At 37.9% G+C, this 16,005-nt stretch overlaps 2 protein-coding genes across 3 annotated transcripts in view; both read left to right on the top strand.

Moving 5' to 3' along the window:
* The first annotated feature begins 5 nt into the window (after window positions 1-5).
* TEX12 (testis expressed 12) lies at window positions 6-8,805 on the top strand. 2 transcript variants are annotated; one of them, XM_020882281.2, is made up of 6 exons: window positions 6-316; window positions 3,514-4,117; window positions 6,116-6,194; window positions 6,913-7,024; window positions 7,115-7,166; window positions 7,931-8,805. In XM_020882281.2, the coding sequence occupies exons 3-6, from the start codon at window positions 6,132-6,134 to the stop codon at window positions 8,073-8,075; spliced, it is 372 nt and encodes a 123-aa protein (XP_020737940.1). In that variant the 5' UTR covers window positions 6-316; window positions 3,514-4,117; window positions 6,116-6,131; the 3' UTR covers window positions 8,076-8,805. The 2 variants fall into 2 exon arrangements, with proteins under 2 accessions (XP_020737940.1, XP_020737935.2); XM_020882276.2 differs by lacking the exons at window positions 6-316; window positions 3,514-4,117 and adding an exon at window positions 4,147-4,198.
* Window positions 8,806-12,295: 3,490 nt separating this feature from the next.
* The window catches only part of BCO2 (beta-carotene oxygenase 2), a 69,842-nt gene continuing 66,132 nt past the window's right edge, over window positions 12,296-16,005 (top strand). Inside the window, exon 1 of the mRNA XM_020882268.2 lies at window positions 12,296-12,450. Within this exon, the coding sequence (XP_020737927.2) occupies window positions 12,363-12,450 (88 nt within the window). The 5' untranslated portion in view covers window positions 12,296-12,362. The remainder of the gene's footprint in view (window positions 12,451-16,005) is intronic.

Below are 16,005 nucleotides of genomic sequence, written 5' to 3'. Positions count from 1 at the left end.
AGGCAGTGAAACCTGAAACGAAGTGTCAGAGAATAAGGATATGAAATCACGTTAATGAAATCACTTCTTCTGTTGCAGTTCTGGCCCTTCAAATTTTGTACCTCTTTCCAAAGTACACTCAAACACTTAAAAAAAAAAAAAAAAGCACCTGCTTGGTCAAATCAGAAGCATTTTTCTCACATTAATTTTTCTCTTTTGAGACTTTCTATTCAGGCTTCAGCACATTTTCTCATCTAACTATGCTGAATACCATGGGATGGCAGAAGCGGAACACGAATTAGCAACTGAACAGTGCTGAATAATCAGCCCTACTAGGGTAAGTCCTGTAATGTAATCGCCCCACCTAAAATGAAACTGGTAAAGAGCAGAGTGTTACTATCACAGCCTTGGAAATAACTAACGGAAGCAAAGTTTCTTAGATAATTTTCTCTTGAACATCTGCTAAATTGTATTACCTTGCTAGCAAGGGAATTAGCACAGTGATTTTTTGTTTGTTTGTTTGTTTTCACTTTTTTTTTTCTTTTGCCAGTTCAGAGACTGTATGGAAATAAGGGTTCTAGAATTAGGAAACAAAATGTTTATAAAAACAGCTAATTGAGGTGTTTTTGTTGTTGTTGCTTGTGTGTTTTTTTAATTGTTAACAAGAGAGGGTTTTCATTTCATAACGTCAAAGAAACATTATGTCCATAGCAGTGATTACAAAGGAAGTCTAAGATAGGATGGTTGAGGGTGCTTGGTACAGTGGTTATCTGAAGGGGAAAAAAGCACACTTAAGAAACCAACACAATATTGTAAAGCAGTTATTCTCCAATTAAAAATAAATAATAAAAAAAGTGCATGATGGGACTTCGCTGGTGGTTCCGTGGTTAGGAATCTGCCTGCCCTTGCAGGAACATGGGTTTAATCCCTGGTCTAGGAGGATTCCACATGCCCTGAGGTAACGAAGCCTGTGCACACAGCTACTGAGGACAGGCACCTGTGCTGGCAATGAGAAAAGCCACTGCAACGAGAAGCCCGTGCACTGCAACTACAGAGGAACCCGCAGTTGCTACAGCTAGAGAAAGCCTGCACGCAGCAATGAAGACTCAGCACAGCCATAAATACATAAATAATCTTTAAAACTTAAAGTGTATTACTAAAACTGATGACAAGTTTCAGCCTCTGTGTTGTTCCGTTGGGTCAATTAGCACAAAAGCATTAAGTAGAGTCAAACTGTGATTTAAATAAGCAGAACACCAAGCAAGTTAATTTTAAATGGCCCATTGCCAATTATTTCTCTCCAGTTGTAAAAATGCATAATGCATAATTTACCCATTTCTTACTTTTGGGACAAACATTTTTTTCTTTTACATAGAGCAACCCAATGTGTCTATGTCCTACCTACTGCATAGGGTTGTTTGTGAAAATTAAATGAGAGGATGATAGCTCTTTGAATATTTTAAAGTGCTGGACAATTATAACCCTCTGCACCCTCACATTTACTCTCACTTATGTATTTTATAAAATGGAAAAAAGAAAATGTCCATGGTATCCTCTTAATCCGATGTAAGCATTTATGTATTAGGTGGAATCATTTTTCTCATCCCAATGTGCTGCAGTCCATGGGGTCACAAAGAGTTGGTCACAACTGAGTGACTGAACAAAAGCACAAAGTTTTCCTGGAAATTTTTTTTTTTTTTTATCTTTTTTTTTTTTCTTTTTAATTTTTCTTTGCTATTTTCTTTTTTTTTTTTTAATTTTTTTTAATTTTTATTAGTTGGAGGCTAATTACTTTACATCATTACAGTAGTTTTTGTTATACATTGATATGAATTAGCCATGGATTTACATGTATTCCCCATCCCAGTCCCCCCTCCCACCTCCCTCTCCACCCGATCCCTCTGGGTCTTCCCAGTGCACCAGGCCCGAGCACTTGTCTCATGTACCCAACCTGAGCTGGTTATCTGTTTCACCCTAGATAATATACATGTTTCAATGCTGTTCTCCTGAAACATCCCACCCTCTCCTTCTCCCAGAGTCCACAAGTCTGTTCCATACATCTGAGTCTCTTTTTCTGTTTTGCATATAGGGTTATCATTACCATCTTTCTAAAGTCCATATATATGTGTTAGTATACTGTAATGGTCTTTATCTTTCTGGCTTACTTCGCTCTGTATAATGGGCTCCAGTTTCATCCATCTCATTAGAACTGATTCAAATGAATTCTTTTTAATGGCTGAGTAGTATTCCATGGTGTATATGTACCACAGCTTCCTCATCCATTCGTCTGCTGATGGGCATCTGGGTTGCTTCCATGTCCTGGCTATTATAAACAGTGCTGCGATGAACATTGGGGTGCATGTGGCTCTTTCAGATCTGGTTTCCTTGGTGTGTATGCCCAGAAGTGGGATTGCTGGGTCATATGGCAGTTCTATTTCCAGCTTTTTAAGAAATCTCCACACTGTTTTCCATAGTGGCTGTACTAATTTGCATTCCCACCAACAGTGTAAGAGGGTTCCCTTTTCTCCACACCCTCTCCAGCATTTATTGCTTGTAGACTTTTGGATAGCAGCCATCCTGACTGGCGTGTAATGGTACCTCATTGTGGTTTTGATTTGCATTTCTCTGATAATGAGTGATGTTGAGCATCTTTTCATGTGTTTGTTAGCCATCTGTATGTCTTCCTTGGAGAAATGGAAATATTTTAATAAGTACATAACTACCTGTTTGGCTATCATACAATGTGAAGGCTGGGAGAGGAATTAGATCAGTATTTCTCAGACTTTTGGATTTAATGGACCATTAAGAATAATAACAACAGGAATGATAATAATGAAAAGATAAACATTGATTGGATAACTTTATATTTTACCAAGTGAGGGTATTAAAAAAATTTTTTAATTTTTGTATTTTTATTTCTTGAGAGGACACTTGAACACCAAAAAATTTAGGACATGGGATCAGAATGACAATGTTTCCCTTCATTTTTATCACAGATATGGAATGTTTCTATATACATTGCTACCAGGCCTCCGATGGTGATCAGACTCTTTAATAGACCATCAATTGTGTTCAGTTACACCGACTCTTTTTCAATTCCACCGACTGTAGCCCTCCAGTCTCCTCTGTCCATAGGATTTTCCAGGCAAGAGTACTCCAGTGGATTGCCATTCAGCTGCACATAATCATGTGGCCCAGTTTTACTGAATGACTTACATTTCACAATAATAGCAACTCAAGTTAACCTGAGTCCCTTTTGCCTAGGAGTTGAAACAATCGGCTTTTTCACAAACGATAACTATATACACACAATACTTACAATTCTTAATAAGAGCTAACATTAAAAAAACCAAAGGGGGGGATCATTAATAATATATATATATGTCAGGTATAATTTGCTAAGGTGCAAGATTGTTGACCTGGAAGTTACCTGGATTGTTACAGGAAGTGTTACTGACCTTTGTTTTATGAGGTGATACGCTTTTTATTTTCTTTCACAACTGAACATTAAGTGTAGAATGTCTATCTTTTAAGTTGCAGGTCCAAGTCACCACATTAAGGCTCCCAATGAGAGTAAATTTCAAACACGTGAGCCACAAGCGTTACAAAATATTTTTTTGGAAGCTGCCAATTAAGTTGACTAAACTGAACATCAAGAATGGAATTTTCTAAAAAACTATAATTCCCAAAGTTTGCTTGCACCAAAGAAAAGGAGGTGAAAGAACGGATTTCTGGATACAGAAATCTCGGCGTGCTGAGCCACGGAAACTCAGGTTTATACCGTTCTTGCAAACAGACCATCTGCAACAGGATGTTACTTTTACTCGGAAAGTGGTGGTGGTGTGCCACTGTTGTGTGTTCCCTGTCTGAGGTTTCAAGAGGCTGGGACACACTGCCTTCCTCTGACAGTTCTTCCTTGGTCTTCCTTTTTGAGGAACCATCCTCAGATCTCCCCCTTCTCTAGACAAGCACTGGGAAGCGACAGTTTCGCTTCACGGAGACTCCAAGCCGAGAGGCCTGCCGGGAGAAACCCCCTCTCGGTGGAGGCGGCGTCGGCGTGTCACGTGATCTGCGCGCTGCCTGCCGGGAAGGCCAACGCTGCAGCCTCCTCATTCCAGCGCTTCGGCCTAGGAGGAAGGTATGGCCGCCCGACTGATGTTGGAGTAGGGCAGCGGAGGATGAACGCCCCAAAGGGTGTGATTGCGTGTGAAGCGAGGCAGTGAGAGGGGGATGCTTACCTCACAGAGTCTCTAGTGGGGCTGAAACGCTAGTGGGGAGGAAAGGGGAGGTGGGGTGGGAGGTGAGAAGCAAGGTAGGTGTGGTGGCCTGAGGGCCCCGGTGGGAAGAAAGAGAGGGTGAGGAGAAAAAGATTGCTTGAGGCCGAGAGGTAGTACTTGGTAATGACGATGGCACCAACTCATCAGGCTGCACAGCCAGGGTTCGGGGCTGTAAAGGTTATTTATTGAAGGCGGAGGCCCAGTCTCTTGAGGAGATTCAGCTGAGGCCTTAAAGTGAAAGTGGTGAAAGTGTTAGTCTCTCAGACGCGTTGGACTCTTTTCGACCTCATGGACTTTGGCCCCCCAGTCTCCTCTCTCCATGGGATTCTCCAGGCAAGAATGCTGGAGTCGGTTGCCATTTCCTCCTCCAGCTTATCTTCTTGACCCAGGGATGGAACATAGGTTTCCTGCATCGCAGGCAAATTCTTTATCTTCTGAACCACCAGGGAAGCCCAAAACTGTGACAGAAAAAGTCATCTGTTTTTTACAGAAGCAGAATCACCTAATTAAAAGCGTTTTGATTTGATATACATGCATATTCTTTGAATGAGGCGAGAAGAGGTGTAAAAGGAAAAGGGAAGATAAAGAGGAAGGGAGACGAGAACAAATCTCATGTTGGCTTCCCTGAAACAGTCTCAGACTTCCCAAGGCAAAGCAAGCACTACTGTGCATGTGTTGTATTTTTTTTTAACAAATTAATGTTATAGCGCTTAAGTTTTCATATTAGAAAGATACTGACAGCAATGTAGAAGCACAGTTTGGAGTTTGCCAAACAGACATCTTTATTGTTTGTTGCTGCTGTTTTTCTGTCATATATATGATTCTTAAATATGACTAAGCAAACAAGATTCATTACAATATTGCAGGTCCACATAGTTTCTCAAAAAGCAAGCAAATTGATAACTTGAGTGTTGAGAGGAATTGTCATCTATTAAGATGAAGAGATTATATCATTCTAGGTTTCAACATTTTCCAACTTTAATCTTTCAGGCTCATAGGATAGTTATCTTCAGAATTTTTGGGAAAGCAATTTAAAACTAAAATTTAATGCTATATGAAGGTAAGATAGGACGGTAGAAAGAGAAGTCTATTTTAGACTAGAAAAGATCTTGGTTCTTCTAGTCTGGCCTAGTTTTACATGTTTGCATTTGGTCAGCTATCTCTGCCTCTGCTTTTTCACATCTGTAAAACTGAGATTGAATTAGATGAACTATAGGATTTTTTGGGCTTCCCTGGTGGCTCAGTGGTAAAGAATCTGCCTGCCAATGAAGGAGGTGCAAGTTTGATCTGTGGGTCAAAGATCAAACTGTGGGTCCAGAAGATCCCCTGAAGAAGGCAGTGGCAACCCACTCCAGTATTCTTCCCTGGAAATCCCATGGACAGAGGAGCCTGGCTGGCTACAGTCTCAGACATGAATTAGTGACTAAACATCCAATCAGCAAGATTTGTTTCAACATTAAGATTTTGTGAAGGCAGAAAAATCTTTAATGAGTCCTAAAACAAAGTAGGAAGTGCCAAAAGAGACTAGTTTGATTGTAGAGGGAGTAGAAGGAAATCACTGGACTGGTAGGCTGGCCCCAGGTACTCTACCACACAATTTGAACTTTTTCTGGAACAGTGAGTGATCAAGGAAAGGTTCTTTTGAGTGTAGGAATGCAGTAATCAGAGTTTTGAAAGATTGCCCAAACAGCATTTGGTAGGATGGAACAGAGGAGGGATAATTTGAGTAGTTTAGGTAAGTGATGAATAATGAGAGCCTAAACTAACAGTGACAGGAGGAGTGGAAAGACAGGGAAGGATTCAAGAGAGCTGTATTGTGGAGTTTGCACCTAAAATTGGCATTGCTCTAAACTTTGCAGTTCCTGCCTCCAGAATATGATGGCAAGTCACCTTGTAAAACCTGATACTAGAAATTGCAAGAGACCAAGAGAGTTAGAGGTAATCTTTATGCTTGTGGAGCTTTCCTCTTTTATATACTTCTCAAATTTCTTCATTTAAGATAATTCTGTTGATAAATGGAATTTAATGCCTTCATATTCCCAGAGCTGGTGTTGTCCCAGCAGGAACTATGTTGATTCCAGCAGCCTTTTCACTAAGTATAGGCTTCCAGGAAACTAGTGGGAAGTTTCTTTATGGTAATTTGTGATCTAGAGACAGAAGTGGGTTCATGCCTTTTGATATGTAGGACTTTAAATAATCATTTTGATATATATTAATAAATAGGATACTTAGGTACTGTACCTACTGATATTTTTTGAAAAAGAGTACTGTATCCTGCCATTTTTCACTGCTGCCCCTACCAATTGATCTGTTTACATTTGAGACATTATTTGTTCCCTTAAAGATTATGTTAGCTTGCAAAAATTTGCAAGCGTATGGCTGTTACCCAAATGAAAGTTTTGCTCGTTTGCTATGGCAGCATCTGCTGGCTCAAGATACAGGAGACTTTTTCATCAGGGAATTAATAGCATTTTCAAAGTCTAATGTAAACTTACAATAAAATGAACAAGTGATTATTGGGCCTAAATTTCCAGCATGCTTGCTTTTTTCTGAAAGAAGTTTTATTTGCTCTTTTTTTCTTTTTTTTTTTTTTTACAAAATGTATATATCTTAAGGATATTATTAACTGTTTGCCTATTTCCTTTACTTCTATTAGCCTCAAATGCCAGATAGTCCACAGCTGTCCTCTCTTGGAAAATCAGATTCTTCTTTGTCTGAAAGCTCTGGACTATTTTATAAAGATGAAGCCCTGGAGAAAGACTTGAATGGTGATGTGTAAAGTGCTTATATTTCTATATGTTGATTTTGTAATATGGAAGCTTTATTATAGTTAATAACTTTGTGATTTTCTTAAACAGATATGAGCAAGGAAATTAATCTAATGCTGTCAACATATGCAAAGATCTTAAGGCAAGTACTTATGGTATATTCTTTTGAGTCTTTATTTTAGGTATAGAAGTTTCCTTCTGAAAGCTCCATGATGGGAAGTTTAGCTCAGGGTCTAAAAAACCTATCTGGTAATTATTACTTTTAGATTTTTTATTCTACCTGTTTCTTAGATTAGCTGGTTATTTTCAAAGACTAACTTTTCCACTAAATATCCTTTGTTTTGATACTCAGAGCTGAAATGAGACTGGATATATTTTGTTTTCTAATTAGATGATAAAACACTTAAAATTTTATGAAAAAAATTTCAGAAAAATACCATTTGGTGAAGTTAACCATAATAATAGAGTGATACTGAAGATAAAGCAAATATTTATATTTATGAAATATTAAACATTATCAATATATATTTGAAGGCTGAATTTAAGAATTCTGTTGACCTGAAACTATCATGTTTTATAAGGTGTTTTTTGGAGAACTACTGGGCAGTCACTGTATTTAAAATGAATGGTTTGTGTGGCTGTTAAAATAATGTATGTAGTTTAATATTAGAATTATAATGTATAAGATACACATTCTGCTGTGTCAAGGGACTTTGAATAGTCAAAAATATTTGTGGAACTAATTTAACATATTGAGCAGTGTTGGTAAATTAATGAAGCCGACTACTGTACAAAGCCATTTAAATGAAATAGCTAACAAATACAACATAATAAAGTACATCACTTTGATGGTGTGTTTAGGTATTATGACTATTTGGTTTAACATAAAACCTTTTTTTCCCTTAGTGAGAGAGCAGCAGTAGATGCATCTTATATTGATGAGATAGATGGACTCTTCAAAGAAGCCAATACTATTGAAAACTTTCTAATACAGAAAAGAGAGCTCCTGAGACAGAGGCTTACAGTGATTGCAAACACACTACACAGATAAAATTGTGTACTTAAAATAAGCTGAGAATTTAAGCTCATTATTGTTTTAATGAAAGAATGACATTTGTGCTCAATGTGCTCTAGTTGTTAAAAAAAAAAAGTATCCCTTAAATGTAGAAGGGGAAACTTCCTAAATTTCTTTTCTAGATTTAAAAGCATTAAGATGGACATTAATATGAAGTATGTAGCCTTTCTTTTGAAGTCTAATATTTGGCATATTTTGTAAAAGTGTAAACTTTAAATTTTTTCTTAAACATCCTAGCCTTTCTTAAATTTCTAAAAGAAGACTCAGTGGATTAATTTGATAATATTTAACAATATTGTACTTTTTCTTTTAGAATATTTTGTTTAAATAGTAGATAGAGATTTAAGGTTGTCTTTCATGGTTAGCATTGAAAAGAAATTAAAACCCAAAAGTAATCTGTCCAGTTTCTCAATATGTAAACTGTGCTATTGCTATTTAATATTACCATTTGATTATTTTCACTAATATTATTACACAATGTTAATAAAAATTTGTTTTATTATCATGTTGTTTTTATTATCATATGTTGGAGAAGGAAATGGCAACCCACTCCAGTATTCTTGTCTGGAAAATCCGATGGACAGAGGAGCCTGGTGGGCTATAGTTCATGGAGTCACAAAGAGTTGGACACGACTGAGCACAATAAAAATTTGGCTTCAAATTATTATGTTGTGGTAAAATAAAAACTAGAAATTTCTAACTAGAACTTTATATGAATTGACTTTTTTACACATTAACAGTATCAATGGTGCAGTTAATGAAGTATATTTAGAAGCCTTAGCAAACTATATGGTGTGGGATAAAGATTAGTGGTCCAAAAGTAAAGAGATTGGTTAAACAAGTCAGCCTTAGTGAGTCATTTCAGTCCTGTTATAATTCGAGAATTGAATTTGGACTAGGAAATCTCTAATATTTTTCTAGCAAAAAAATCCTCCCTTTGAGGAGAGTTTGGGGAGAATGGATACATGTGTATCTGTGGCTCAGCTCCTTCACTGTTCACCTGCAACTCACATTATTAATCAGCTATACTCCAATACAAAACAAAAAGTGTTTTTAAAAAAAATCTTTACTTTGTTGGAAGGTACTATGACTTTAATGAAAACTTTTAATATGTTATATATAATTTATATAATAACTAAATTGATAAGATTTTAAAAAATCACAACATTCCCTGTTCAATCATATGGATAATTCTATTATGTGTGTATTTTGCCTATATTGTAATCACAAATTTGGATATATATTTAGACAGTACCACAGGGAATTGGTATTCCTCAGGTGGACAGCATGTTTGCCCTGCTGCCTTCTAAATGTTAAAATCTCATTTCATCAATTACTACCTTAAGGCATATGTACCATTTAAGATAAATATTCATACAAGAAAGGATTGAAAGGATTGAAAACAGTAATGTAGTATTTACTAAGTATATTTACAGTGGAAAACTTATTTGGCTCATAGGCAGATATGTTAATGGCACAGGATAGGTTGGAGGTCAGTAAAAATTAGAAATAGGATTTTAAAAACTAAATGCAACAGGAAGACTGCATTTGAGTTGGTATGACAAATCAGCTGGATTTTGAGTTGTTCTGTTGCCTTACAGAGTTCTTTAATGTTTAACTGTGAAAATGACTGCTAGCTTGGGCAGAAGCTAGCAACATTAAGAAATGTTCTTGAGTTATTTTTTCTTAAATATTTTTTATTAATGTAAAAGATAAGGCTCGCATTGTTTCAGAGTAGATTTTGATTTCATATTATATTTGTTATACCTTTTTTTTTTTTCTTTTTACTGTGCCATATGGGATCTTAGTTCCCTGACCAGGGATGAAGCCATGCCTCCTGCATAGGAAGTGCAGAGGCTTAACCACAGGACGGCCTGGGAAGTTCCAATACTTGTTTTATCTTAATAGGTTCACCATTGCTCAGTATGTGGTTCTTCCCTGTGCAGGTTAAATTTGATCATTTCATTGGGGATGTGTGTAAGACTGGGGAACGACTTTCAGTCATAGTGTTACTTACCGGTCAGAACAGACACCTCCTAGGGAAGAAGTTCGTGAAAGTCTAAATCAGGCTTATTTTTTAATCAAACTTGATATCTTTGGTACCATTCACATGAGAATAATTATCTTAACAACTGGAAATAGGCTATTGCAGGAGTATATTTGCCTTTTAATTTATAGTTATCATTTCAGTAAAATTTTGTAAGTTTATATGTTATTTTTCAATAATTGCAAATCAAAATATATATTGAATTTCTTCATATCATGATCTGCTAGACACTGTAGGGAGTACAGAACTCTTTGTTCTCCCTTCTGACAAGTTTAGCCACTCCTTTCTTTTTTTTTAAATTTTAAATTAACTTATTTAATTGGAGGCTAATTACTTGACAGTATTGTGGTGCTTTTTGCCATACATTGACATGAATCAGCCATGAGTGTACATATGTTCCCCATCCTGAACCTCCCTCCCCATCCCATCCCTCACAGTCATTCCAGTGCACCAGCCCAGCACCTTGTCTCATGTATCAGACCAAGGACGTTGTCTCATGCATGGAGGGAAGGAGTCGCTTGGTGAAATTGATACCCTGGGTCAGCTGACTTAATCAGTGGACAGATCTGAAAGAGGAAACTTTACAGAGGGAGACCATTACTGGTGGTCCAGTTTCAGTATTTCAAGCAGCAACTTATCATAAATAGGGATACTTGTCCTGAAAATGAGACTAAGAGAGATTGTACATGTTTTGAAGCCCCACCCCTCAACTGGGCTGGCGATCTGTTTCATATATGATAATACACTTGTTTCAATGCTGTTCTCTCAAGTCATCCCACCCTTGCCTTTTCCCAGAGTCCAAAAGACTGTTCTTTACATCTGTGTCTCTTTTGCTGTCTCGCATATAGGGTCATTGTTACCATCTTTCTAAATTCCATATATATTCATTAATATACTGTATTGGTGTTTTCCTTTCTGATTTACTTCACTCTGTATAATAGGCTCCAGTTTCATCCACCTTATTAGAACTGATTCAAATGCATTCTTTTTAATGGCTGTAATCACTCCTTTCTTGAAATGCACTTACATGTCTTTGCTGGGAGGACATGTTATATCAATGTTAAAAGTATTTCCTGGAACGCCAGGAATTCCCTGGTGTTCCAGTGGATAAGAACCCACCCGCCAATGCAGGAGACACGGGTTCAGTCCCTGGTCCAGGAAGATTCCACATGTCACGGAGCAACTAAGCCCATGTGCCACCACTACTGGGCCTACATACAGGCGGTAACTATTGAAGCCCATGTGCCTAGAGCTTATGTTCCACAACAAGGGAAGTCACCGCAATGAGAAGCCCGACTGCAACTAGAGAAAGACTGTGCAACAATGAAGACGCAGTGCAGCCAAATAAATTCTGTGGCACTGCTATTAACTCCTTTTAGTGGGAGTTATTAGAAGGCTTTGGCAAGGGGCTCACAGAGGTAGATTTTGAAATGGGCTTTTGAAAAGGAAAGAAGGAGGGTATTTCAGGCAGGGTAAAGTTTGTTTAAAGGCACAGAAGAATAAAAACACTTGGCAAATCATTTTAGCTGACTGAGAATTCACAAAAGGGAATAGTGTATCATCTACACTGCTAGAGAGCAGGATAGAATCTGTTCTCAATTTGTAGCACAGAATTAGGTAGATTGGAGCTCAGAAATATTTGTTATATTAATAAAATGATGTATGGTTATTTGTTTTTAAGGGTATACCTTCACAGGGCTTTATTCATATTAGATTGTTGAGAATGTTTTGTAAATTAAATGACTAGGAAACGAAAGAAGAAATGCTAGAAGGGCAGAGAGACAAAGGATGAAAGGTAGATAGTGGTCAGATTGTAGAGTCTTGTTGACAGATTAAATTTGGACTTTATTCTGTAAAGGAAATCTGAATCATTCAGAGGGAAGGAGTGGCACGATGAAATTGATACCCTGGGTCAGCTGACTTAATCAGTGGACAGATTTGAAAGAGGAAAGTTTACAGAGGGAGACCACTATTGGTGGTCCAATTTCAGTATTTCAAGCAGCAATTTATCATAAACAGGTTGTAGGGATACTTGTCCTGAGAATGAAACTAAGAGAGATTGTACATGTTTTGAAGCCCCACCCCTCAATCCCCAACCCCACCCCCTCCTATTCTGTCAGTGAGCCAGGGACAGCCCAGGAAGTGAGTTTTTGACTGCCAGTCAGCGTGAGGATTTGGGAAACACAGGATCTGCTGCTGCAGAACTCAACACAAAAATGTTTTCTCAAATCTTTCTACGTTCTGTCAGCAGCTTTTCTACCATTGCACTTGATTTCCTTTCTAGGATAGTACGCCGGATCCCAGGTAGGGGATTTGCCCCTTCCTTCTCCTCTCTCTCCTTTTCCTGAACTTAGGACTCTGTGACTCTTTCTTGAAGAATACCAGGGGCTTCTGAAGTTTCTCAGTCTGTGTGGAACAGATTCAGGCAGTAACTCCCACTGCAGAGGTGGGAGTTAAAGGAGATTGAGCCAGGATTTGTCTACTTGTTGTCAGGCAAACAGCCTTTCTGATTGTAGATTTTATGCAACATACAGGGGCGGGATTCAGGGTTTAGAAATTCTCTTGGATCTGCAATAGGAAGGGTATTCACTATTTAGAAATTCTCAACTAAAAATCACTGCTACTTGTTCTAATGTAAATGTTTGGTTCTTCTATTTGCATTCTGGTGGACTGCTTTAAAAATTCTATTTATTGTTTTGTAGCTTTCTACTGAAGCTACAACCTCTTACCTGATTTTATTTCTTGAAAATAGCTGATACAGAGCTATTAGAAATCATACTGATATGCACTAAAAACTTTAAAGTTGTTTAATTCAATAACGTATGCTTGCTCTATGCAGGGCAGTGTATTAGGTACTGGATTGGGAACAAAACAAGACTGTACTCGGAGTACAGGGTGTAGAAGTTATAAGGTATATTCATCTTTATCACATTAGATAGAATAAGATAAATGCCACACAAGAGCTAAAACAGATGCTGTGTGGTTTCAGACTAAGGAAAATCAGTTCTTACTATAAAATGGGAATATTGTGTTTATGAGGCAGGTGATATGGGCACTACATATTGAAGGATGAGGAGGCACTCCAACTTGAAGGATGCATCACCTCAAGGAAATGAGAAATATTCTAGGTGAGGAAGAGTGTACAATTATAATAAGAAGAACTGAAGAGCGGACCAGTTTGGCTGGAGGGGAAGGTGTTAGTGAGAGGCAGATCTGGACAGGTGGGCTGCTGTGACACTGTGCATTGCATCAATGCCTGGCCAAGTAGTTTAGACCCTATTTGGTAGACAGTGAGGAATCATTAGGAAAGGTTTTATGGAGGAATTTATGATATAATCAGATCTGTGCTTAGAGGATTAGTAGCAGTGCTTCCTGTTTTCACATTATAGCACACATAGAAATGATCTTTTTACCTCACACAGGAGTAAACTGGATGGGATCTGGAGCCCCATGAGCTGCTGACAGCTGAAGGTGATTGACATGGGGCCTCTAGCCATATTAAGGGCTAAGCAGGGCAGGAGAGCCCCATAAGCTCTGGCATAGATGATACAATGTCCCATTGTTCAGGCCCAATTTGTGTTTGGAGGACGATTGGAGGAGGGGGAGGAGGTGCCATTCCACAGCAAGCCAGCCAAGAAGTCCTTTGTCATGGTAATGTTTCAACATAGTAACCTTTTACATAATGTTTTTTGTTCTTTCCCTAACTCTTTCCCTGAAGTTTCAGTAGTAAACATGGTTCACAGACAAAGGGCAGCAATGTCCGATAGTCTTCTTTTGGAGGCAGGACAAATGCCCAAGTTTGTCAGCTGACATTTATGCATAATTCTGCTGGGCCCATACACAAAGGAAGGACTTCATAACCTAAAGAAATGTTAGTTTTTCTTTCTCCCCAGGGTGTGACGGTTCCAGGGAGGGGGCATATGGGTGGAGTCATTGGTTGATACTATCGGTCTTTTCTCCGTCTATTTTATGACCTGCAAAAAAAGGGGGGTTGGGTAAGTAAGCCCAGTTGAGTCTGATTAATCAGAGCTCGAATGGGGGGAGGCATAGGCTAGCAAGCTGAGAATTGCCAGGAAAATGTATTCAGGACTCTGAGGCATTCCCTGTTGAGAGATCAAATCTTCAGCTTTATTAGTAAGGGTTTTTATTTGTCCCCAAGTGGGGAGATCATAGGTTTGATGCATAGGTTGATGCATAGGGTTGATGCGCTTTCTGGAGATCTTTAGAGCCGCCATGGCCTGTATTGGAATTTATTCCTCCTGGGGTTCTTGTTGTTTTGTCTCCATTTTGAATGCTGGGGGCCCCCTTGGGTCGAATTTTCCAAGGAAAAAGTTTGTTGGATCCATCTGGGGAAATACAAGCATACCCCTTTCCCTGTAAGATTAATTCCCCAGATTTCTATTGTTTATTGAACCCATCTTGGTACCAAATGGGCAGAGGAAAAGAAGTGTCCTTCAATTCCTTGAAATGTCGTTCTGCTCTTGTAAATAAATAAAGCTGTATTAACAATAGTTACAGGTTTAGAAAATATCTTATGTTGGAATCTAATAAAGTCTGCTTTAGATAAGGAAGACAGTAGTGTTCCTGTGTATTCCCCCTTCTTTAATTTTTTTATTTGTAACTTTAGTGTGTGATGTGTTCGTTCGACTATGTCTTGTGTCTGTGGATTATAAGGAATACCTGTAATGTGTTTAATAGAAAAATATTGTAAAAATTGTTTAAAGTATCTAGAAATATAGGCAGGACCATTGTTTTAATCGAATTAGGAGTTTATGGTGGAGGTTTTTATATTTTTTAATACAATAACTGACTATATAGAGTCAGAGACTATATTAATGGGGTAAGGATGTAGGCAAATAACTTGAATAAGAACATATAATTCATTTTGTTGAGCAGAATGAAATTTAGTATAAAAGACTTTATATTTTTTGAGAGACCAGAATGAAGCTTTGGCGTTTTTAGTCCCATCTATATAAAAGAAATGTGAGAATAAATTCAGTGTTTTTGAAGAAATTCCACAGCTTACCAGAAGGATAGTGAAATGAAATTTCTCCAAAATATTTTAGAAAAGCTAATTGGAAATCGGTAGAAGTTTGTAATGTGTTCTCAAATTGAGATTTATTTGTAATAAAGTTTTATTAAAGTATAAAGGAGATAGCTTCTGACATAGGCATCAGAAGGGGGCAGAAAGAGTGCCTCCCTGCTAGTCTTTAACCAGGTGTCATATAACTACTAGCAGTCTGCTAATTAGAGAAAGGAAATGTCTCAAAACTGAAGAGAATAACACCAGGCCCCTCACCCACAACAGGCATTTTGAGATAACCTTGGCACCAGGTGAGTAGTCCTGGACCACCAAATTATTGACATGAATCTTGAAGAAAGGCAGGTTTCCAAGCAAATACAGTTTCATCAACATTGCTTAAGAGAACATTTGCAAGAGTAAAACATACCGGTTTGTCAAATCATTTCTGAGTCTTAGGCAGAACCAACTTAAAGAATCTGGGGTAAATACATAGTTCATTAATATAGCTTAAGACAAACATTTCCATAAGAAAAATGCATTGGTTAACTCAGGGTTTGAGAATAGTTTACTTCAAGTGAAACCAGGTGTCATTATGGCAACACAGTATTTTAAGAGAAACCTCCTTTTCAATTTGTATAGAGAAGAAAAAAAAAACCGCTAGTTTGTTTCCTCGTGCTGCTTGAGAGAGATAAAAATGTCTGACACTTGCAGCCTATTTTCTCCATTTGGAGAAACTAGATCAGCCAAGTAAAAGATTGAAGGTTTGTGGGGTCAGGGGCCCAAAAAGTCCAGTAGGTATTCTAGAGGGGACTGCTGAGGGTAAAGGAGAAAGTCAT

This window comes from Odocoileus virginianus, chromosome 10 (genome assembly GCF_023699985.2).
Source record: "Odocoileus virginianus isolate 20LAN1187 ecotype Illinois chromosome 10, Ovbor_1.2, whole genome shotgun sequence".
NCBI classification, from domain to species: Eukaryota; Metazoa; Chordata; class Mammalia; order Artiodactyla; family Cervidae; genus Odocoileus; species Odocoileus virginianus.
Note: the sequence above shows the minus strand (reverse complement) of the source record. Positions and strands in the feature narration are given on the sequence as shown.

Bases quoted from the DNA above. Each gene is read 5' to 3' on its own strand.
- TEX12 (XM_020882276.2), top strand. From the start codon at position 4,158: ATGAACGCCCCAAAGGGTGTGATTGCGTGTGAAGCGAGGCA. The intron at 6,195-6,912 runs GTAATCTTTATG...TACTTCTATTAG, and splicing joins AGAGACCAAGAGAGTTAGAG to CCTCAAATGCCAGATAGTCC. The intron at 7,025-7,114 runs GTGATGTGTAAA...TTTCTTAAACAG, and splicing joins CCTGGAGAAAGACTTGAATG to ATATGAGCAAGGAAATTAAT.